The 25,809-nt window shown below is 40.9% G+C and overlaps 1 protein-coding gene across 1 annotated transcript in view; it reads left to right on the plus strand.

The window, feature by feature from the left end:
• The first annotated feature begins 267 nt into the window (after positions 1 to 267).
• Positions 268 to 25,809, plus strand: part of ghra (growth hormone receptor a) — a 35,608-nt gene continuing 10,066 nt past the window's right edge. The window contains exons 1-5 of the mRNA XM_039803518.1: positions 268 to 780; positions 10,070 to 10,191; positions 21,520 to 21,649; positions 21,805 to 21,971; positions 25,556 to 25,734. Of these exons, the coding sequence (XP_039659452.1) occupies positions 10,074 to 10,191; positions 21,520 to 21,649; positions 21,805 to 21,971; positions 25,556 to 25,734 (594 nt within the window). The 5' untranslated portion in view covers positions 268 to 780; positions 10,070 to 10,073. The remainder of the gene's footprint in view (positions 781 to 10,069; positions 10,192 to 21,519; positions 21,650 to 21,804; positions 21,972 to 25,555; positions 25,735 to 25,809) is intronic.

Raw genomic sequence — 25,809 nt, forward strand, 5'->3', positions numbered from 1 at the left:
ACTGACTAGGTGCTGAGATGACAGACCGGACAGACATCTAGTATCTCCTGAAACATGACACCAATAATAACATGTTGAAATAGCCTACTACAAAACATGTTGTTTTCTTTTTGTACTTTGACCCAATAAATAATGGAACATTTGTTGGGTTCCAAACGATTGGATCTGTAAAAACCTAGCCTAATCTTAATTAGGTAGCCTACTCAAAACACTCCCAAGTTAATAGGCGCTAATTATAAGAATAGCTTCTCCAAGTCAAGTCCAGGCAGAGATACCTAATGATTTTTTTATGCGTTTTTGTCCTCAAAAAAGGAAATAAATAAATGATAAATAAACTGGGATTTGCTTCTTCGTTTAAACGTTGGCTCTTACCAGAATACGTACAGTTAGGTAAGCTCCTTTGCCTACTAGAGGGTTTTATTTTGGAAGTTTGATTCCGGCAGTCTTTCCCTCAGGCTCTCCTCTCTGTGGTCATAATGGAGTAGATTGGATTGTTGGCGGATGAGGGCGCTTCACCGCCATTTGAAACACTGAGCTACGTCGCGTGTGTATCTGTAACGGAGCAGCAGATAAGACAAAAATCCTTAGTACGAAGGCTACACAGACATTGGGTAATGGTAAAATCCGTGATCGGAGAGATCTAACTGGGCCGAGCAGGCTGAAGTGAAGAAGCAGGACTTTTCGTGGCTGTTGGTGCTCACGCTGGCCATCCGATGACCAAGTTCTGAAAAGTCGATCTGCGCTGTCTTTGCAGTTTTTCAGCTCTAGACTACGAAATAAGTAAGTGAGTTAAAAAAAAAAAGCATGCACTAGGCTACGTCTTTTTTGCGTTCATACATATCTCCAGAACTCCGTATGTTAGGCAGCTTACTCGGGAAACTTGATGAAAATGCATGACTTTTTTTTATTTATTTATTTTATACATTTTACGCTGCTCATTGCAAAATCTTTTTGACCAATTATAGACATCTATAATGCTGAGTCTACTGGTTGATGTAATGCGCAGTTCTAATAAAAGATTATATCAGAAACTTGAGGTTGTCTAAAATTCCGCTGCAACTACTCATGAAGTGACAGCCATGGCTCGTCTTGACAGATGTAGCCTAAACAGCATAGGCTACTTGTAAACATCAAATCCAGAGGGAGAAATGGAAACTTCTGATTGATTGATTTAGAAAATGAGATAGAAATGCTGGCTCATTGTAAAAGGGATTCAACTTTAAAATGATAGTGTACAGCTGAACCCTGAAATATGTTGATCTATGCAAAGATGGAAATCAGTTAGGCCCATAATCTCTTCAATGACCATGATATGCCTCTTTATATTAGATGTTTGACACAAGGAGTAAAACTATAATGGTTTTCTGTAGAGATGAGCAATTTTTATTTTGAACTATTTCAATCTGTTAATCAACAAATGAAAAGTGTGTAATGATAAGTTGACAGAGTCCATTATGCCTTTTAAACGGCTTATATAGCATATCTTCTTATCTCATCAACTGTCCAAAACCTAAATGAATTCAATTTACATTAATAAGAAACAGAGTGAAACATTTACCAAAAGTGTGGATTCATTCATGACATTCATTCAGTGAAAATGATTGCCATCCAACAACAGTTTTGTTGTTGTTTTTATCTATGTGTTGCATTTTGTTCTTACAGCATAACTATTACATTTTTAAAGCTTCTCATGTTAGCAGTATGCCTGCTCTTCATCAGTGATTGGCTGACTGTTACTGACCACAGGAGAACACCTTTGCTCCTCTGCTGGTTTAATTAGAAAGCACACCACACTGTGAGGAGGTGCAATGTGCAAACTTAGCCACTATTTAAAAAAAAAAAGCCTACACACACTCTGCCTCTCAGATAATAAAAAATACTTTTTAATCTTCATCCGTCACATTGTCTGGCTATCTGCATTTTGAGCGATTCAGGATTTGTTTAAAATGTTGGTTTGTTTTGCCCTGCCAAATTCAAAAAATGTATCTACAACCTCTGACACTGTAATATTATGCACATCACAAACTCCTTTTTTAATACTGCATAGTTTAATAATGTTCACTTAAATATACAGTAGCTGAGACATATTTAAAATAATTTATTGTTGCAGTCTCATGGACATGCATAATGACAGCCATTATAGCATCTACCAGGTAGCTGATGTACGAGATGTTTTAATAAACGAGGCGAGGAGTCTTAAGAGACGTTAGTTCCATCAGTTTCTATCTCAGTGTTGGCTACACTCCCACATACAACATTAAGTACTGCTATTATGTTGTATACCCTTTGACAGCTCAACAGCACTCAGGAAACCATTAGATTTTACACACATCCATGTGCACTTTGTCTGGTGTGTGTGTGTGTGTGTGTGTGTGTGTGTGTGTGTGTGTGTGTGTGTGTGTGTGTGTGTGTGTGTGTGTGTGTGTGTGTGTGTGTGTGTGTGTGTGTGTGTGTGTGTGTGTGTGTGTGTGTGTGTGTGTGTGAGTGAGAGACACAGAGGGGGAAACAGAAGAATTTAGTGCAAATTAGAAAGGTACATGCTGCCCAGTTATACTTCGTCCTCCAAAACAAGTGGGTTGATAGAGACTTTTCTTTATTCTTTTATGTGGAATTGAACTCTACAACTGTAAGAACTGAATGGGTATTTCATTAAAATCAAAAATGAAAGTGCAGATTACTTCACTCGTGTCAATTCTGATTAGTTTGAATTTATTCTCTGAAATGAAAATTGTGGCAACCATTTATTTTACAAATGTCAAGCAGCAGCAACATATGACGAAGTTAGATTTAGCGAGCAACAAATTGTAAGGTTAAAGGTGCATTTATTGTCATTTCTAAGCATACACAGATAAACAAAACTTTGCATTTAACCCATCCTATAGGCATACATAGGAGCAGTGGGCACCAACTCCAGTTCTTTTTGCCAGTTCCTTTTTAACTTGACAGCTCTTAGATTTAATATCTAAGAGCAAGACAAACTGTTGCATGCCCATGCGTGCACACCCACAGCGTGGAATGCTGCAAAGCAGACATTTTCCACACAGATCAATGTCAGATCAGTTGCAGCACACATTTTCTGTTTCTGCTGGACTCAGTCTCTTGCTTGCACTCTTTACCTTTCTTGTTCTCGCTCCGATACACACACTTGATTTTATACGCATACGCATGCATGCCGCTCTCACACACACACACACACACACACACACACACACACACACACACACACACACACACACACACACACACACACACACACACACACACACACACACACACACAGTAGTAGGGTTTGCAGATGTGTGTTCTGATCTGCTTCCAGTACAGGCTCTCTTCTTGCCAGTGTGCTGACTCTGAGTTTTCCACTCTCTCTTATGAAATAAGAGTAGGAGACATTAGAGCCATCTAGTAGCCAAATCTAAATGCCTGAGAGCACACACAGACACACATGCACACAGGCTAAAATGCATCCTGTGTCTGCACATATATACCTTCTCTCCACAAACACACATATACACACACTCTCGCCACAGGTTGATGAATTTATGTAAATACATCCAACAGTTAAAGTCCTATTAGAAGCAGCTGGATGAGCTGCATTTTTCGGGGCCCCGCCTCTCGTCAGTGTGGACTCCTCACCAGTGTCTGGTCTAACATGCAGGCTCATTTTGAAGTCTGTGGTATGTTTACTTTAATTTTGTTTATTTTAAGGAAAGAGATTAGTGGTGAAGGGGAAAGTCGAGGGCAGAAAATCTATTTGCATGATTCTTGTGTAATTATTGAGAGACCCAACAGTGGACCTTGGACAACTTTGTGTACGTGTACTCACAAGCATGATTATTTTGAAATTAATGAATTGAAGTATTATTATTTTTGCCACAATATTTATGGAATATAAAGTGGTTGTCATACAGCCCTGAAGTTAAACCTTACTTGTTGAGATGGAATGATTAAAGGTGCTCCAAGAGATTAATTTAGGTGCCAGTTGCTTGGAAGTCTATGGATATACAGTAAATGGAAGACCTTTCTTCATACTGTTAAGTTAAAAAGACATTTTATCCTATAGTTTTTATTAACGTTTTTATTTTTTTGACAGGTTGTCTGGTTTCCAAAGCTTAAATCAGCCAATGGTTGGTTGATGTATCCCTTGGTGCAACGTAGTACTATCCTTCTAAATTGATGACCATACATTTCACATTTCTCTCGCGATTGTGTACTTTTATCTTAGACAGCCCAAAGCGCACAGTGTATAAGAGCCTTTACTCAAGGTCAATGCAATGGCTTTTTTAGAATCCTTTTTGAGTGTCTGACTCCCTCTGAGGAGGTTTGTCCATGTTGTTTTTACCTACAGTGACATGTTACTACTCACCTCTGCCAGCACTCTCTGACTGCCCTACAATTAATTTCCTGTGGACTGAAGCACTTGACTCTACTCAGTCAATCACCACGACTGTCTGATATTACTGGAATGTTGACATAGAAATAGAAAGAGTAAAGGCTGATGTTATTTATCCTAACCCTATTCCACACGCAAACTCCCCTGTGCGCACCTGTTTCATGCGTGTATCTCTCACAGATTGAGGTTGACAACTTGACAACCAACTTGAAAACCATTTAACAACATGGCATCATGACTTTGCGTAAATATATACGCCACTTTCATAAAGCCAAATGGCGTGTTATTTTACGCCATTTTCAGCTATCCACGTGTATGATACACGCTGGAAACAGCTGATGTAAACAGACCCACCACGTGGCCTCGCCACGTTGCGCGTTATCGCGAGAACGCAACGTACTATCGCGAGAACAACGTCACACGCCTGGCCAGAAAAAAAAAAATGGTTGAGTTTAGGAAAAGAACACAGGGAAAGGCTTTAGTAACAAAACAGTGACAAAAACACGGAAAATAACGACTAAAACATGATTAAGACAACAACAAATGGTTGGGTTTAGGAAAGAAACATTGGGTAGGGCTTATTAAAAACAAAAAATTAAAAACAAAAGATGGCAAAAAACGGCCGAAAAATCACCCCAGCGAGGCGCGAACCCAGCTCTCCCAGGTGAAAGTCCTGTGTTTTACCCATCCGCCCCCATTCCTTTATACCACTCACTACGGCGGAAATGGACTCGCAATATAGGCCAATGGTGGCCGATTTGCGTTGATATACACGCAAAAATGCGATTATGCGTCTTCATAACACGCAAAAACGGAATACAAATTGGCGTGTCATACATACGCCAATTCATGAGATCAGTCTGCATTTAAGGGCAACCTAATTGTTTTATGTGTACATTTATGTTTGTGCATGGATGTATGTTTTGTATAATCATGTTAATGAATGTATAATGTCAGTGTTTCCATGCCTACTTCACACCTAAAAGTAAATCCACACACTCCAGATGATAAATCAAGGATGTTAAGTCAATAGCCATGGTGGTAAATGACTATATGTGTTAATCTCAACTATTTCAATTTACCTAGAAGCTCAGTAGGAATAAGGAAAGAAAACACTGATTTACAAATGGTAAATAGCCATGATTGTTTAAAAATAAAATAAAAAAATTGTTCCTTTTTGTACATCCATGTTTACGTGCTAGCACTCTTCGTCACTGCCATGTGTTTGCGCATTGCTACGCTTCCTGGAAGATGGCAGGACTGTGGCCTGTGTGCGTGCTTGAATGTTTGTTTTTAGAGCCATACTTATCATTAGATAATTATTTCTGAAATATTGGGCTGAAGATACAGCTAGCTGGCTAACCTTAGCTTACAGTTAGCTTGTTGGTTGCCTCTACCTTGCATTGCCTTTGGCTAGTAGAAAGCTATCCTTAGTTATACACCTTTGCTTTGTAGCCTACTGTTACATCATGTATTTATAACATAGATTGTCATAAGTTACATAAGTTAATATAATGGATCACATTAGCTGGTGAATTAATTTGGCAAGCTAGCCAACAAACATATCCACTAAGATAGCATTTCGCCAGCAATAACGTTAGCAAGCAAGTAAGGTAAAGTTAGCCAGCTAGCTGTAACTTAGCTATGTGGCATGGACTTGGTGTTGTTCGCTTTGTAATGTTAGCAGATAAAGTAATTTGCAAAAGGCATTCTAGCTAATTTACTAGCCAGGTCATCCCTGGGAGTCTGGATGAATTAGCCGACCTTATCCACTCTGACAGTATTTTACTACGCTAGCTAGCAATTCGCAAGCAACCTAACGTTAGCTAACACAAGCCAGCTAAAACCATATATTTCCACTGCTTTGCATGGTTTTTGGCTTACCTGTCCATTAGGAAGAAAACAAGCTCGGGATTGGTTTTGATCCCCAAAACCAAACAAAGGCCCCTCAATTAATCAAATGGCCTACCGATGTTGACCTAATTAGCTTTCCCCTGATGTTGGTCACATTCCTGTTTGGCCTGACAGGACTAACTAGATGCATAATCACGTCACTGTTTTGGCCACTGCCCAGGATGCTCGCTCGTGCCTATGGAGTGCGCAAGCAACAGGATGCTGACTGCAGTTCACTTAAATGCCACTGGTGTCATTAATAACAAAGATTTTCTGAAAATTCCTCATAGTACCTACCTTTTAAGCTGTTAATGATTTTTAGCCTTAAAAAATACATCGGAAAGCATCAGAGCACACTTTTGATTATTGCTTCTTCATAAGTCAGATTTTTTTCGTTAAACTAAACTTGCAACTTGCAAACTTGCAACATCGCTGTGTGTGTGTGTGTGTGTGTGTGTGTGTGTGTGTGTGTGTGTGTGTGTGTGTGTGTGTGTGTGTGTGTGTGTGTGTGTGTGTGTGTGTGTGTGTGTGTGTGTGTGTGTGTGTGTGTGTGTGTGTGTGTGTGTGTGTGTGTGTGTGTGTGTGCTTTTCTTCTTCAGCTATAGAAGGGACTAACACAGAGATGATGTGACCTCTCACCCCCTAACCTTTCATTTTCTTTGGCTACACCATCACCCCATCTACTCCTAACCTCCTCCTCCCTCTCTTGACAGCTCTTTTTTTAACAAACACAGATGATCAATAGAGATGTGAGGAAAGATGGGAGAGGCATGGTGCTGGCAGTGGGGTGCCAAGTCAAGATGTGCTTGTGTGTGTGTGTTAGTATGTGTGGTGTGTTCATGTTGCATGCATGTGAATGTGTGTGTGTTTTAGGGCAGAGGTAGTGGGAGGAAGGTTGACCACAGAGGCCTTAAATGTTTACCAAGGGACCCCAGGAGGCCTGTGCTGAGCCTCCCTCTTTTCTGATTGGCCTAGGTGGCCTTCCTGTGAGTCTAAGAGCCTGTAATTGGCTGAAAGAAGGAGAGGAAGAGGGGAGAAACGTGCATGAGATGGACATGAAGCACCAGCCTTGCCAATGCTTTGAGAGATGCGTTCACATGAGAGGGTGGGGGGGAGACCAATGGCAGGATTAACATGAGTGTAGGGGCTGTTTGGCCCTCTTTATAGTACTTTGCTTACTTGACTGATTAAAGAAAAGAAAAGACAATGTGGAAAAAAAACTCATAAAGTAATAAATAAAGCTGGTTTGAAAGTTCACTGTGACAACAATGCTTTAGCTTTTGATGAGGGGAGAAAAATTTATGTTTTTTATCATGATTTTAGAATGACGTATCATCAAAACTGAAGGGAGAGGGAGGGTCTGAAAGGATCTGAAGAAAAACTTGGCCAAGAAAGAAAATTAGCAATATTTGATTGTAAATGGAGCATTTTAGTCAGGCCAGATGAGCCCGCTCTGCCATGAATTCTTGCATTGTATAACTTGGCCCCTGCCACTTGGAATGCTCACACACACACACACACACACACACACACACACACACACACACTTATTGTTACATTGTGAGTATACTCACAAGTGCAAACTACAAGTAACAAAATAGAATTTTGCTAAGATGTTGAGATTCCTGTCTGTTACTTAGTTTTTGCTGTAGTTGCATGTTATAGAGACTTTTTACTCTAAATATATTTTGGAGTAAATTAATGGATGGTGTCCTTACTCTTAATAGGTGCCAGTATATGTGCTGTTATACACTCGTATGACTTGATATAACACTCATCTGAACTTTGCTCATGCATTTCTTTTGCCACTAGGTCTTGCAGTCCTCTATCTAAACTTGTTAGTTATAGAAAATGTGCCTGAGGTTGCCATATTGTTGCTCAGTTGTATATAAGAAGTAAAAATGTTAAAGAATGTGAAAGAATCTTTTGGCTTGCTATTTGGCATAGCAAACTGTGTTTGATATGCTGTATAGCTCACTGTTCTATGGCTTTAAGATCCACTGTCATCAGACTACAACAGAACTGAGGAAAATACTTGCAGTGTTGCCCTGAGAAACATAGCCTCCACGTTTGGGGTTGCTGGCTGCCCAGCAAAGTTGTGGAGACACAGCTGTAAATAGCCAAGGGTGCGGACAGAAAGTTTGGCCTATATTTAGAGGTTGGACTTGACTGGTAGAACTTGTCTACCAACACCAACTTATTGGCCAGGAAGAGTTTGTCACTGTTTTTCTACATCACATGCTATATACGGTTAAAAAAAAATATATACAGTATATCATTTTAGTTGTGGCCTGAATGAGAGAGGCAGTCACCACATTTCTGTGTTAAAGGTTTTGTTGGGAAATTCAAGTCTAGTTTTTAGAGGGGGAGTCAAGCTCAGTGGAAATGTTAGTGTTGGTGTGGTTCAAATTTTTGTCAAGAAGTCTTTCTAGATTTGTATGTATTTTGCCACAAGATGCGATGATTGGAAAAAAAACCAAAAGTCACGGCTACTACTGCTTGTTAACATGGTATTGATTTGGTTTGGGTTTTAAAACTCTTAAAGCTGCTATAATCAATGTTTTTGTATTAACATTGGATGCAATGACTGTGTGTAATGTGAAAAGTGTCCAGTGTTGAATTTACTGGGAGTTTTATGTAGACAAGACAGTGTCTTTTAAGTTTTAATGTCACACTTGCAAGCAGGAAACAGTCAACCTTCGATCATGTCTCAGGGTGAGTGTGCAAAGAAATGTATTGTACAGGTAGTTTATATTCAATGTTTCAAAACGCCTTCCTTTAGGGGAAACTGTAGCTCATTGTTTCTCAATCAAGACAACCTGCAGCTACTATTTTTGCTATGATACATTGAGACACACAAGCTCCGTCCTTGGTAGTTAAGGGTCTATGCTTGCCAACACACTAACAATCCGTTCATAGAAGGATAGTTATGTATTGTATGTTATGAAAATAGTGCTTTTCCGTTACAGACGGCAAACATTTTATTTTCCCACAACAATGGACAAAAAGATCTTTGAATGGGGTTCGGCGGCCAGTTCAGGGTGATTGCGACGTTCACGTAATATAGTAAACAAGCCAAGTTAGCCCTCGGAGCTAATGCGTGCCTAACTATGCTTATGGCACATCAGAAATGTGCAACAAATGTTTTTGCCGACACTAGATAGCAAACGAAAGCCAGAGACTATATTGTATTAAGTTTCTGTGAGTTGTACATTTTCAACTTCTAAGAATAAGCAGAAGATAACAGTATCTCAGATCCTCGCTTCCTCCCCTGATATTTCATGAACTATTAGTTGGCATTGAAGGGGTTACATAAGTGTGACTTTTTGCTTATGTTTCAAATTAGTCTTCCTGCCGTCATTTCTAAACCTACAGTAGATGTATGTCTGTCTGAAATAATGGCTTATGACAAATAATATGAAATGAGTATAACTTGTTTTATTAGAAATGTCAAATAAACAGTAAAGTAAAGTTTTTAGACAAACAGATGAACAACACAGAAAACATCCTTTACACGTTTAACTTAGAAATGCTGCAGTAGCAACCTGGCATGATAACTAATTATGCTCTGTGTTAGGTTTCACATACACCAGCTGAAAATAAATGGCATCCAGAATTTGTCCTCACAGGGCAGAGAGAAAGAAAGGGAGAAAAAGAACGAGCGAGACAGAGAGTAGTGAGGGAAGGAGGGTTTTTCACATGGGCATGTCATCATGGAGTTCAACTGATAATTATAATCAGTGTCTCTGTTCTTCTCTCATTCTCCCCTCTGTCTCTCCCCAGCATCATGGCTGTCTTGTCCTCTTCCTCCAATATCCTGCTCCTTCTCCTAATTTCTTTCCTGGATTGGCTGTGGACTCCAGCATCTGCATTTCTCATGGGTCGAGACCACATGACGTCATCAGGTAGGTTAATGGTGTTTCTGCTGCTAGGTGTCAAGACTAATAAGCAGAAAAAATAAATCAATCTTCAGTTTATTAAGCTCTTTACGTGCAGCTCATCAAACATGAACAAATGTGATTTAGGTTTTGCAGGCAGGATGCTGTTGACACTTGTTATCATGTGTTATGTCAGACATCAGTTGCAGAATGCTGTGTTTGCTCAGACACATGTGGAAAGGTTCACCATTGAGCAAACGCTGCTCTTTCCTGGTTTGGTTTGTCAAACAGGCTAGTGATCAATAGAGCGAGGGTAAATATAAGGTCAGAGCTTTTCTATCAAAGTCCAGGGACAGGACGACGCAGGATGTTCAGCCAGCTAATCCAGCTGTCACTGAACCATTTGAAATAATTGGTTGAAGGAATGCTGCGGCTGAGAAAACCCGGCCAAACTTAAATTTTGATTTACCACTTGAAATCCCTAAAGCAATAAGTGGCCAGAATAGCTGTCTTTTGTCGCATAATTTCCAAAATTGATGCTCAGAATCCCAATCACAAAATTGACTGAGAGTAATAACCTTGGGATATTTTGGCATCTTCCTCTAATGGTTGAAGCCACTGCGGCTGGAATTAGGTGAAAGTGTGCAGTCCTGCAACCTTAGTCAAATAAATCTTGTTTATCTACCTATGCTAGAACAGCACATGATTTAGAGAAATGATCACAGCCAAAATACAACTCCCAAGAGTGGATCAATTCTGATGTTGACTTTGTCAAAATGTGTCTGTCTGGCTGGCTGGTTGGTTCGGCTGTGTCTGCATTTCTGTTTTTTTTTAATAAGGGATCAAATATTACTTTTTATGGAAACCTTTATTATTCATGGGCCTGGTTTGCATAAACGTATATGTGAATCAACTTTTATTAAAAAAACTGAATACTGAACTTGTGTGAACCCTGGCTATGTGTATATCTTACAAATCGAAAGGGTGGAAAATAAGGATATACTTTATATGAACGACATTCAGAGCCAGGATTGCCTGCATTGGCTCTCACTAGAGTTTGATTGATATTCAAAGTCTGGGTCGGGATTGCCCAATATGGTCAGCACACAGCTCTCATCTCTGATATCACAAGCAAACATGGAGGTGGTTGAGCAGAAATGGCGACGGCTAGCAGTGCGATCCACGCTAATGGTCCTAACAGTGCTAACAATGGCAAAAGTGCTGAGCTAACTAGTGTTTAAGGGGGTTAGCTCACACGACCTCGGGAGATTTCCTTACTATTCTTTTTTTACATTTTTTTTATTGTCTTGGAACTTGGCTAAGCTTTGTTCAGATCCAGTTAAAGGAACATTCAGTTTGCTTGCAGTTCATGGTACCGCAAACATTTAGCAACACAAAAAAGTCATCCTTGAATATAAATTTTGGCATGCTGTCTTTCCAGTATATTCTTAGGTGCGTCGGCTCATTGCCATTAAGAAGCGAGCCAGACAGCATTAGACAGAGACCTGAGAAATCTCCACCCTTCTTCTCTCTTTTTTAGGGGGCTTTCTCGGTGAGAAAATTCTGCCATTATTAATGCTATGTGTTGACTGATGAATGTTGTAGTCTCACACTCAGATTTAAAGGGGATTTTTTGCGTGGGCTGTTGTGGGATGATCAGGCAATATAGAAATCAAAGCTTCACCAGCTATTAGTTGCTTAAGTCGAGTTTTCAGGGAAAATAAACGACTCAGTGGACCGATGTGTCACTGAAGTTTTAGAACATTGGTTAATTTATCATGTGCTGTGTGAACATATTGTTCTTTCTGCTCCTTGCAGTTGCTAGTGCTGTTCCAAGCAAACATAATGCGGGTGCCAGTGCTGGTACTAAAGCAGCCAACATGTTTCACAGATTTTCGTTGTAAATCAACTCCTCTTCTTTTCTATTAGAGAGCTTGTGAAAGTCATATCTGCGTGAACACAATGTAAACATTCCCATTTAGATTAAGCGATCATGGTTTAAGGCCATGTTGGCATTCTGACTAGAAATGAATGACTATAATTGGTTTTTGGATGTGTATCATAAATTCTTGGGTATTGCTATGCCTTTCAGCCATTGGGTTGGAAAAACCGCTTGTGTTAGGGAGAGGAAGCAGTCTGGATGCGGTAAGTGGTTTTGTTGAGTGAGAATACCACCTCAGAATCACAGACAGTCCCACAGACGTGATGATGTGAAAACTACAGTGTATCTATATATCTATATAATTTTATCAACTGAGGGCAGCCAGTTATATCGTAGTTATGTTAAAGAAATATTTGGATAATAATCACATATAGAAGGTAGATTTCAACGCTGGTTACATCTTAAGATGCCATGTTATATTACAGTAAAAGCATTAAAAGATGGGTCTGTCTGCACTGTGCTGTGAATTAATTAGTGATATCACAGAGTTTTGAGCTCAACATCTTTGCCCTTGGGCCTTTTGGCTTTGTACAGTATTTGTTCACAGATGTCTTTTTATCTGTGGGTTTACATTACCTTTCCGATAAACTCTTAGACACACCGCTGATAGCCAGGTGGGGTTTTGACTGGTCCACCTCCTTCAATTGTTAAAACGGTCTCCAGTGCCTTTTCCTCAACAACCGTTAAATCATCTGTAAACACAAAGCAGCCACTGATAGTGTGAGCAAACACACACAGCACACATGTGACTTTCTCAAGCTTACCATTGCATAAACTCCAATCCTGACACCTGCTTTCTACACATAAAACCATCTATATTTGACCTTTTACCACTCTTTCTCTCAGACACATACAAGGTTATAGAAATCATTCAATCTTGTAGGTGAGTAACCCTAAACATTGTGCTTTTGGGGTGGTTTAAAACCATTTAGTTGTTTCACTTGGGGACCTACAGTAATACAGCCTTTCTGAAATTCTGAGGGTTATACTGTTTCTGCAGCATTTTTATGTGTTGTAGAGCCAGCCACATTACAAGCCAAGAGTAGACGTTTGGAGATGCTCCCTATGTATTTAAAGGCTTACCAAAGTAATTATAGCTAGTGCACGTCGTTTGTCTCGATCTGTACTTACACACACTTTCTTTTTCTTCCCCTCAACCTTTCCTGAGCGTGTGTCTGTCTGTGACTTGGGAGGATTTGCTCCTCAGGACCATAGATTGATCGGCTTTGTTTCTGGCCACAGAGGTGGTAACCAGTGGTAAAAGTTCAGAGGTTTGGTCTGCCTGTAAACACAATCTACAGTTACATCTGCTTCAAAGACAAGCAATGGGTATGTTTGCTCAGAGCAGCAAAGTTGGGGCCTCATTTGGGATATGGTGTCTGAAGTTACACACAAAGAGAATACATAAGGGGTGAAATGCTACAAAATTGAAGGATAGCTGCAAAGAAGCAGATCCAACAGCAATATTCTGCATGTAGGAGACATATTCTGAGTTTAACAAAAGTGAGTTTTAAGGCAAAGGTTTATTAGCAGCAGGGCAGACTGAGGAGTACCATATCAAAGGTTATAGAGAGCCAAAGTGAAAATGTGTGATACTGTTATTCATTTAATTTCTATTTCGATGGATAACGTATTATTATAAATTAAATATTAAAACTTAAAGGTGCCCTGCCACACAAAACCGTTTTTAGTTGCATTTTTTGAAATATGTTAGGTCCACATGTGTTTGTGTTATGTCGTGAATGTGAAAATGAACTGCTACCTCCTATGTCAGCTCTAGCCACTGATAAGAAATAAGCCGAGAAATCAGGCCAATTACAAAAGCTGGTCAGTCTGACATCATCTTGCCTGAGCTGATTACTATTCATGAGCTCGCCCAGTTGCGCTGGGTAAAGGATGCTGATAGCCAGGCTCTCATTGGCTAGCTGTTAACGAATCAGAGTCAAGCAGCTTAGCTCGTTGAATATTAATGAGAACTGGCAGAAATTGTCTTCTTGCAGGCTTTCTATACCATGCTAGAATGGCTTGAAACAAGGTAACCAAGGCATTTTTTCCACAAGAAATGTTACAGAGTCCATGGTAGAACATTACCACAAAGTAATGAAATACGTGTGGCAGGGCACCTTTAACTTAAAATCACAAACTCTTTAAATTCTAATAGCAAGTACTACTGTCACACTTTTTTAGAATATGAAAACTAAACCTTGGGAACAAATTTAACTCTTTCAGAAAGACCAAAGAAATGAAAGAAACCCTTGATGGGTGATTAAAATGAGTGATATAAGCGAGCAGCGGCTGAAACCCTAGCAGCAGCTGAAACCCTAGCAGAATTGAATAAGCTAGAAAGAAAAGACATGGAGAGAAAGGTGAGAAGAGAAAATGTGTGCACTTATTATATGCAGGTGTCCATGCTGCAAGCCAGACACCCCTGCTCATCTATATTTACTCTCACTTGGATGCGATTTTATGTCATGACATTGCTACGCCTATTCTCTGGGCTATAATGGTAATAAAGGAGATTAACATCATTAGTTCAAGCTAATAAATTGCTGGGACAAGAAATAGCTGACTGGGTCACTGCATGGTTAAACACATCAGATTGTTTCTGTTAGACTTAAATGCTATGAACACTGATGGGAATCATGATCCGTAGAACCGAGTCCCAAACTTTTAAGAGGGAAGAAGGTCCTTGAAGAAAGTCATTGGTCCTGTTGTGCAACTGGGAGGAAAGGCAGAACGTGTTCAAGGAATCAGACAATGGCACTTTGATATTCTTTGTCTGTTTTTGTTTTGAAGGTGTAAGTTCAGTGTGTGTGTGTGTGTGTGTGTGTGTGTGTGTGTGTGTGTGTGTGTGTGTGTGTGTGTGTGTGTGTGTGTGTGTGTGTGTGTGTGTGTGTGTGTGTGTGTGTGTGTGTGTGTGTGTGTGTGTGTGTGTGTGTGTGTGTGTGTGTGTGTGTGTGTGTGTGTGTGTAACTGTGTGTGCATGTTGGCAGTTATTTATATCACCTGTTTACATTCTCTTGTTGTATCTTGTTGCAGCCTCTCACCTTTCTCCCCCTCTCTTCTTGCCTACTTCTCACCCTTTCTGGCTCTTTTGAATGCCACATGGCCTCCTGACTTAACATTTAACCTTGTCATTTTACTTTCCTCCAGAAAATGAAATGCATAATGTATAAATATGGAGTCAGTATGAGTGCATTTGTGAAATAAAGGAAATTCCGGATTTGATCCCTCTCCTCTTTCAATCTTTTCTTCTCGTCTGCTCATTCATTCTTTTTGTCATCATCCAAAACACATTCCCTGTGGAAGACAAACAAAGCCATCTGCTGCACACAAATTAACACATCTACTGGTGTGTTTTGCAGAAAGTGCATGCATATATGTGTATGGGCTATGGTTCAAGAATATAATGTAGGACTCGGCATGTGCAGACTGACAGGCACTTTTAGCCTCAGAACAGTGTCAGTGTGTGCTGCCAATTTTCCCATCTGGTTAACAGAAACACACACACACACACTCACAGACGGATTGATGGTGCTACAGGAAGCCTTGTGGATCATCTGGCATGGGTGTTGTGATGGCAGGCAGAAGTCGCTGCTGATCAGTACCAAATCAATACCAAATCAATTTACTTAACTGTTCAAAAGCTGTGCCTGCCTATTCTGGAGACATACAGTAAAGCAAGTGAATATTGACTGTTAAAAAAATAGCATCTCTAAATCAGAATCCAGTTTATTGCCAAGTAGGTTTTCACATACAAGGACTTTGCTTTGGTGTATTGGTGCATATACAAGAAATATAAATATAGTCTGGGAAAAAATAAGAACTTGTGTCAATGGGGGTCCCGGGACTTGTTGATGGGGGCAGCTACAGATGTGAAGTTTTGGTTCTGATGGACCACAGCCTCCTGCGAGAAGGGAATGTGTTTCAAATAGGTTGTGTACGGTGGCCGGGTTAGCTCAGGCACACATATATATTTATATTTATTCCTCGACGCAGAAGGTCCAGGGTTCAAGTCCAACCTGTGACAATTTCCTGCATGTCTTCCCCCTCTCTCTCCCCTTTCATATCTAGCTATCCTATCCATTAAAGGTGGAAATGCCCAAAAAAAAATCTTAAAAAGAAAAAACATTGTTTGTGTATGGAATGAGAGGGGTTGGTCACAATCTTTCCTGCCCGCCTCAGGGTCCTGGAGGAGTACAGGGACTGCCCTTGTCCTTGGCTGTGGCAGCAGCGTAACATGGTGATGGAGGAGGAGAGGATGGACTCAATGATGGCGGTGTAGAAGTGTACCATCATTATCTTTGGCAGGTGACCTTCTTCAGCTGCCGCAGAAAGTGCATCCTCTGCTGTGCTTTTTTAATGTTCTACTCTGGCAGAGCTGGGATGATGGCATTAAGCACAGAGCTGAAGTCCAAAAACAGGATCCTGGTGTAGGTTCCTGAGGATTCCAGGTGCTATAAATATACAATGCACAATGTTTGTGCTGAAATAACATACAATTTGCACTTTATGTAATAGCTTTACCCTAAACATTTTTTACATGTTACTCTTCCTGTTAGGGTTGAGACTTGCAGCAGCAATTCAGGGCTGAGTGTCTTGTAATTGTGTTTATGCTGTCAGTCGAGGGTAGAGTAGTTGTGAGTGCACGGACCAGGGACAACAGGTTCTACTGTTCAGCAGCCATGTGTGTGTTCTCTTCAAGCATAGGGCAATTCAAATCAATTATGTGCTAATACCACAATGAAGAGTCACTCAGTGTCCATGTATTTAGTGTTTATGTGTCTTGTCTATTTGTGTTTTCTGTGCTATTTTTGAGAGTATAGTAGCAGATAAACAACACTCCCTATAACCCACTCACAAACAGTACAATGCAGTCCCAAAGTAATAGATGACTAAGTAAATTTATTTAGTGTTTTAACTCTCTAAAAACCATACCATTTGTGAGCGTTTTTTGCTCCTGTCACATTATTTGCTCATCAGCTGTGATGGCTGTTGAAGATGGAGGTTTTATTTTCATGAAGATTCAGAAAATTGTGTGTCATCCAACATTTGGTGTCCTGAAGTATGTCTGTCAATGTGCAACAGCTTGGTTGCTAAATATTAGTGAGGCATGCATTTAAATTTAATTTGCATAGCACTTTAAACTGATTTTGGATATGTCAGTAGCATATATAAAGAGAACAAATTTGAGCCCTGAGGGACACCAGACAGAATGATAGCTGGGATAGATAATTAATCACCTCCAGAGACATTTCTTGAGCATAACCAGTATTAGAAAAACTGCAACGTATCAACAGTATCCTACAATAAAAACTAGATTTTCACGTCTCATGTCCAAAGCTGTTTAAAATGAATGGGACTTTTTTCTCAGATTTTAATTTCGAAACATGTTTTTATCAAAGGAAATATTTAATCTACTACTTTGTTTATATATTATATAATCTACAGCTATATATAGTTTAAAATGCCAAATTTTATTCTCAATGACATTTCTGTTTTGCAGCCAAAGATCTCATGGTGTTACGACATAATCTACACATTCACTCTCTGACATCTATTTGCCTCTCTCTCTTCCTCCACCTCCTTACCTCGTGTCTTCTCTCTCCTTTTAACAGCTTTTTTGAAGCGTTATTAACCTCAACACTAGCTTAAATCTGCAAATGAGCTGTTGAATGTGGTAATTCATAGCGTCATAGCCTCATTTCCGCCCTGCTCCTCATGACCGTCGAGCATTTCACAGTGCGTTAACTGATGAAGCCTGGTTGCACCTTTCTCACCGCCATTTTTATTGCGGTTTGCCAGCTGGCACAAGGGGCGGCAGAAGAGTGCTTTATTTAGGCTTTTTAATGGATTTTAAACCTTAATGGCCAAAGCTGACATTGAGGTAGATATGTGGTTTCCTAGCTCCTCTGTATGGACTGACGAAGACAGGACGTAAAGCTAAAAGCGGTTTATCAGTCTTGGCTGCGCACACAGCCCACAAGGGCTGACAAATACATATGGACAGCCAAAATAAGCGCACACACAGATACAAACGCTAGGAATGTAACAATACACTCAACTCACGATTCGATACAATTCATGATTTTAAGTTCACAATACGATTTTCTCACGATTTGAATGAGCACCAGACAAATGACTGAAAAATATTCCTTTTATATAAACTGTGCAAAACAACAGATGTTTCTTCTTATCATGAGTGCAACTGAAATTGTAGTTTATATTTAATAAATCTAATTAAATAAAAGAAGTATAATTAGATTTTTAAAACAAATCCCACATCAAAATAACTACAGTAAATAAATAGAAAAAGAATGTATTCAAATAAATAAACTAAGAACACGTAGTGACATCTAAAGTCAAACAAGTAAAATCAAAAACAGATTACGCCCTAAGCCATTTAAAAAAAAAAAACAGATTTAAATAATTAGGTTTCTTTTTCCAGCCGAAGGCTTTCAACTGATCATTTAATGGCACCTGGCAGGTCAGCCCGGTCTCATGGAAGTTCGTGTAAATGTGACGTTATTTGAATCTATTGATACGTTTTCACGGAGACGTTTTTGTCGTTTTTTACGTGGTGGACAACACGAAAATGTGAAGTAATGTATTTCAATGGGAAGCATATTTCATGGCCACAGCACGAAATTGTAGGGAGTAATATAAAAAGCCGAAACAACACAGGACTTTCACCCGGGCGAGCGGGGATCGCGTCCCATTTGCGGCGCTTTGTTTCCTGGGGATGGCGTCCCTGCGTGTGGCGTTTTGTCCTGCGTGTTACTGTGGCGCGTCTCCCGGCGTTTAAGGCGCCCTTTCCCCGGCGTTTAAGGCGCCCTTTCTCCGGCGTTTAAGGCGCCCTTTCCCCGGCGTTTAAGGCGCCCTTTCTCCGGCGTTTAAGGCGCCCTTTCTCCGGCGTTTAAGGCGCCCTTTCCCCGGCGTTTAAGGCGCCCTTTCTCCGGCGTTTAAGGCGCCCTTTCCCCGGCGTTTAAGGCGCCCTTTCCCCGGCGTTTAAGGCGCCCTTTCTCCGGCGTTTAAGGCGCCCTTTCCCCGTAAGTTTTTTCCTAAACCCAACCTCTGCCATCCCATTATTGTGGGGTGTCCCCAGCGGGCCGCCTCGCGGGCCGTCCCGAGAAAATAATGTGACATTTACACATAAAAAATAACGTGACAGTTACACGTAAAAAATAACGTGACAGTTACACGTAAAAAATAACGTGACAGTTACACGTAAAAAACGAGAAAAACGTCTCCGTGAACACGTATCAATAGATTAAGAATAACGTGTACATTTACACGAACTGCCGTGAGACCGGGTTGGGTAGGTACAGGTATTTACAGGGTTTAGCTTCCCATCACTGAACTGGTTATATTTGTATGTGTAGAAATGGGGAGTAAGGCCCTGCAACATAATTACCAGCCTATGCTTGGCAGGTAATCAGCATGTACTGTAGCTGTCAAGACATTGCCCTGTGGCTTGTGGGCTGTTACAACTAGTTCCAGTTTCTACAGTTTTTTTTACAGCAATGTACAGGTTTAAGCCCTATTATATCAGAGTAGAAGAGGAAGAGAGGAAGTATGACAGTCAGCAAATGAGTGAGAAAGAGAGACACTTAATACTTAGAATAAGGTGAGACTTGAGTCTCTCTAGGTGTTGCTGCACAAGCTTTCACCTCAGACATACTTCAGATTTGACTACCATCCACAGCCATGTTAAAAAAATGCAAACATAGCTCTACCTTTTGACCTTTGCCAGCAGAGCCCCAATTTTTATGGAGAGGTTAACTTGTTGTAGTTTGAAGCCCTTCTTTGCATCAAGTGTTGGCAGAAAGCTCTTTGATGGTGGCAGCTGGAATTTGTTGGGTGGGGGAGGGAGGCCGTCAGGCCTAGTTGAAATAGCAAAGCTCTGGGAACAACGACAGTGTGTAGAAGATGAAGGGAGGGAAGGTGGGAAAGGAGAAGGGAGGGTAAAGAGCAAGAGGCACAACGGTGCAGGAATGCAATGAATTATGAAGTTATACTGGCATCAAATATAAAGTAATCAAAGTAATCGTGCATATTCTGTATGAATAAATGATGAGTATTTGCAGTCTGGCCTGCCTGTGAATGGGCTTGTTTGTTAGGGTGTTCTGTTGTGGTGTCTGTGATTAATGTTAACTAGGGATGCATGCTGGCAGGTTGTGGGTCTGTGTGCAAATGTTGTATGCATGCACTTGCAGATAGCATAGTATTTCATATTTTTATGTAAGATTGAGCAGCATTTATTGAGTCTATGTGGAGATGATTTTTGCTGTTTTTTATAAACTCAAAAAACTATCCGATGATAGTGCCCTGCTGCATTTGCACAGCTATTGCTTCAGTATGTGTTTATTTCCGTGCCTAGTGTTGTGAAGTGAAGCATGTTTATGTTCTGGGTCTGGTGTGTGATTTATGCTGCAGCCAGCGCCAGAGGCGAGCGGGTAGAGCCGAAATCAATGATACCTTCAGTTGCTTATTTATGATTGCACCAAACCCTGTGACTCTCAGCTGGATGAGAAAGTGGCCTCCAACCAGAGAGGGAGGCTGCGGGGGATTGGTGATGAGGAGTGACAGGGTGCCGACGGAGAGGTGGAAAGGGCTAAGACAGGGTCTCAGGGTGGGGCAGAGGAGGGATGGTATGAATATGGATAAAGGTTATAAAGGCACAGGGACTGAAATTCCATGCAATGTAACTCTGTCTTTCAACAAGTTGTTTTCCTACTCACAGATTTACAGAGAGCAGAAATCAATTTAAAAACAAGATAATATGCAGACTGCAAGTTAGCCTTATCTCCCACCAGCCTAAATGTTGTCCCCACTGGACATTGCATTACACATTACATGGCTTTCATCAGGTTTGTGTATTTTTTCTCATGGCAGCTGACTGCTACAGATCTCATAACCTCCATCACTGAAAAAATGTGATGCTAATGCAGGAAGTGCTAAGCATTGTCCCTGTCAAATAAATAAATACATACATACATAAATGTAAGTGTATGTTAAGGAATAAGGTATGAAATAGGTATTTGCCTGTGTGTGTTTGTAAAATACTTCAAATATCATGTTGTCACAGACGCACACTCGAGACATTGCACAATGTCCGAAGATCATTTTATTGACAATAAAAAAATCTGTCAGTCCTTGAAGCATGGGTGGTAAAGTTGAGGTGTGTTATTATATTACAGTGTTATCATTTAGATTAAATTGTATACTGTGAAAAAAGTGACTGCTGTCATGGTTTTAAGCAGGTGTTGGGTTTTTTCAGTATTGTTACATTGATAACTTTAAAACCCCATGAGGTTGACAGACGTCAATAAAGGTGATTGATTAGCCAATCTGAGTTCTTCTGTTTGTTCTGATCCTTAATTGTCTATGTCTTTTAACTCACTGTCTTTCAGCTCCCGTTGAACCTCACATCACAGAGTGCATATCGAGGAACCAGGAGACATTCCGATGTTGGTGGAGTCCAGGGAGCTTCCACAACCTGTCCTCCCCTGGAGCACTCAGAGTTTTCTACCTTAAGAAAGTGTGAGTGCGATAGACACAGTTCCTTCTTTGCCAGGAGAAGTTCAAGTACTTTTTTTTTTCACATGGAGCACTTTATCTATCTTTGTGTGCATATGCGAGCAACATTTTAAATAGCTTTTTATTGTCTTTCTTTTCTCATTGTTTCCTTCATTCAGCTTGCCCACCAGTGAATGGATGGAGTGTCCAGAGTACATTTATTCAAATAGGGAGTGCTTCTTTGATGTAAACCACACATCCGTTTGGGTCCCCTACTGCCTGCAGCTCCGCAGCCAAAACCGCACCTTTTTCAATGAGGATGACTGTTTCACTGTGGAGAATATCGGTTAGTAACAAACATTTGTGCATATATCCAGATTGTTGCAATATGTCCAATGAATTAGGGGAGTTTTACATTGCATTTCCAGCATCGTGAAACATGTTCTAGCACAATTTCTTTCCTTCACATGTAGAAGTAGCTGTACTGATAATTAAAGTAAATTAGTGAAACAGAGACAATCATATACAGTACTGTGGGACAGCAGAAAATGGCGGCTGCTAGTATGATAGATCACCTGCACAGACAGCTTCTAAGAAATGGTACTTGCTTCTGCATATCGATTAAACCAGCAAATGTCACATTCCTGTCAATATCAAAGCGTGTCAGATACAATGGGCTAGATTTACTAACACTAGCGCAGTTTGCGCTGCGTCCGTTTATGCGAGTTTGGTAATAGCGCACGCTATGCTTCCACATTTTGTGTAGTATTTATCAACCCTGACACCCATCAGGCAATCAGCGTCTTTCTCCGCCCACTAGACCGTAAATTGCGCTGTAGCAAAGCGGTACATGTGCTATGATACGGCTGAGTGCAGACTGCGATATTCCCACTGCTGATGCTATGACTGTTTGAAATGATCCTGATGCCAATATTTGTAATGTAGCGAGGAGTTTAACAACTGCTGGAATGGGATGTGAACGCTGAGTGGGAGATTCAATTTCATCTTTGATTTCTTCCAGTAACTCTAATATTGCATGGCTGCTTGATCTGTAACGCTAAATGATGTTGTGTTCACTGACAAAGTGTGATTCTTGTGTTAAAAATATTTTCAGCCTCGCCTATGTCTTCGTCTTGCTCAAATTACTGTTGCCATTTCACCAGCGGCATAAAGGTCTACGAGGAAACTCGATTGCGGCTGGTTTAGACCTGCTTTTAAGAGGCGGAGAATTTCCCCCGCAGAATAGAGGCGCGCTCTTACTGACAGTCTTTATAAATACCACGGAATATATAATTAGGTGCACTTTGCGCTTATCCTCCCACCTTTTGGGTGGAACTCCCACTTTCCCCACGACCCTCCCACGAACGCATGTTGAAAGCGCAACTTGTCTCTTCTCGCTCATGTGGCAGACAATCTGCGATTTTACCCAAGTGCGCCCTGTTTGTAAATAGCCCGCATCGGTTACGTCCGTCTTTGCGACCAATTAGCGCCTGGAAACAGGCGCAAACGGCTTGATAAATCTAGCCCAATGTGTTTACACAGAATTTTTTTTTATGTCTGGTGGTCTTTATCTAACCAGTGCTGTACAAGATGCTGATATATGACAATATCATGTGATAATACAGTATATGTTTGCTGATATAGAAACCTTATTATCTCTACTCATGTGTGTAAAATGATTATTGTCATATTTTTATAGATAACATTTGGATATTGTCTTCCACTGAACCCACAGTAGGGTGTAGAGTACAGAAGCTGGTGATGGTTGGTCTGTCCATGCACACAGCTACCAGTTGGATTTCCAGGAGATTTGCTAAAAATATTCATAGTCCCCAGATGATCATTATTAATGTTTTTGGTGACCACCCCTGACCAGTGCCACCATCAGCCTGAATATTCTACTTGTAGGAGCCATATGAGTGGTTTTCCTCCAAGCCACAGGGGGCATGATATTGCCTTGTGTTGCCAAGGCCTAGACTGGCTTGGGTATTTAAGTTCCTGTATTGATACAAACACGTGTTGTTAATTGTAGAAGAAGAGCAAACAGTTTTTTAACTGTGCTCAGCTTACGTTGTTTATGGACCTTTTATATGACTTCTTGTTTATTGTAAATGAACGCTGTGGACGCAGAAAATAAACGCCACAAAAGCAAACTATTGGAAAGGACTGGATATCGTTTGTCTGAGTACACGTTAGGAACAAAAATCGCAATTAGCAACCAGTAGCGGCAAGTATAGGACTTAGTCACTACACTACTTGTACCCAAGAAATATCAATTTGCAATGGGCAACTTTCCATTGAAAATACTAAGTTGATCATGGTCCTGGAAGGAGTAACCTTTTCCATTGTTAACACTGACTTTTCCTCCTTCCTTCCTTCCTTCCTTCCTTCCTTCCTTCCTTGCGCAACCCTCAGGCTAAAATGTGAACCATTTACACAAAATGGGCCCTATTTTAACGATCTGAAACGCAAGTATCAAACGTGAAACGCAAGTAGCTTTGTGGGCGGATCTCGGGCGCTGTTGCTATTATACCGGCGGGATAAATGACTCTTGCGCCCGACGCAAATCTAAAATGGGTTGGTCTGAAGTAGCTAGGTGTGGTTTGGGCGTAACGTGCAATGAACCAATCAGAGCGTCATCTCACATTCCCTTTTTAGAGCAGGCGCGCTTGTTCCGTGGCGGATTTGCCTGGCGCACGCCAGTGGAAGCTGTCCGAGATGCGGCAAAGTAATAAATGCCCGTGTTGACCGGGTGGCGATGTTGCTGCGGCCTCTCGGGCGCATCTCTGTCAAGTCTGGAGGGGATTGCTGCAGCCATGGAGCGTGGGCCTCCAAATGCACCACCTGCACCTGTTGTGCCCCTTCCTCCTCCCCCCACTCCATCTCCATCCACCTGCTCCACCAGGAGCGCATTGCGCATTGCCACTCCCGGACCAGATTCCGCCGGAGTGTCCAATCCCATCGTAGTTCAACATCACGTCTCATTAAGTCCTCTAATATTTCCTCATTTATGTCATCAACACATCCATGATTCATGGAAATGTTGTGTAAAACACAACAAGCCACAAAGAATGCTGTGACTTTTTGAGGACTGTACTGTAAAGTGCCTCCTGATCTATCAAAACACCTGAAGCGCATTTTCAGTAATATTTTTCTTTGTAATTATGTATGGTTTGCAAAAAATTGCTGCCTCCGTGTAGATAAGAGAAGCAAAGTGTATGCGCGTTGTGCACACGCTACATTATGGCCAAGCATGCGCCCCTAAAATAGCATCTGAATAACGCGCTACTGACTTTAGACTAGCGCCACTGACTTTAGACTAGGTTTTTCCTGGTCAGTGGCGGAATTGTTTTCTGAAACTGCAAAATAGCACCAGGGAACGTTTGCGCCGGAACACGCCTCCTCTTTTTGCTGAACCGCCCCTGGGGGCGCAAATACATTCCCTAATTTACCGACGTGTGTCTGTGGAGGGAAAAGTCCGCTGTGAGTCAGGTGCAAAATAGGAATGAGACATGCGTCGGTGTACAAAGGCAATTGCGCTGAGTGCAAGATAGGGCCAAAAATCTTGTAATCTAACAGGCTAATTGCCATGAAATTTGGGGACACAATCTTTGGTGACCTTGTTTCACCCTCAAGCCAATCTTTACATGTTTAGCCCCACAACTGGTAAAGCTAACATGAGCATATTCGTAAACATGTTCATTTAATTGAACACTGTATTGTAGTACTATGGAGTATATTGAACGTATTTGATTTAATGTTAGTTTTTGTTTTATCAATTTTAAACCACTGATTTTTTTTGCAGTACCTCCGCAAGTTCATATACACATTCGAAACCATCCATTAATTTGCCATGTTCACAAACATGATATGAATTATTCTAAATGTTTTCATTCTGCTCAAACTGAACCTTGGCCTTTTTCCTGGCAGTACGTCCTGACCCACCAGTGTCTTCAAACTGGACCCTGCTGGAAATAAGTCCCTCTGGGCTAAGTTATGATGTCATGGTCAACTGGGAGCCCCCACCCTCTGCAGACGTTGAGACGGGCTGGATGCGCATTGAGTATGAGATCCAGTACAGAGCGAGAAATACCACAAACTGGGAAGCAGTAAGTCTACACTTTACTTGCTCATAAATTCTCTCTCTTCCTCTTTTGCTTTTATGCACACACACAGTTGCATGC

This window comes from Perca fluviatilis, chromosome 6, assembly GCF_010015445.1.
Source record: "Perca fluviatilis chromosome 6, GENO_Pfluv_1.0, whole genome shotgun sequence".
Lineage (NCBI taxonomy): Eukaryota > Metazoa > Chordata > Actinopteri > Perciformes > Percidae > Perca > Perca fluviatilis.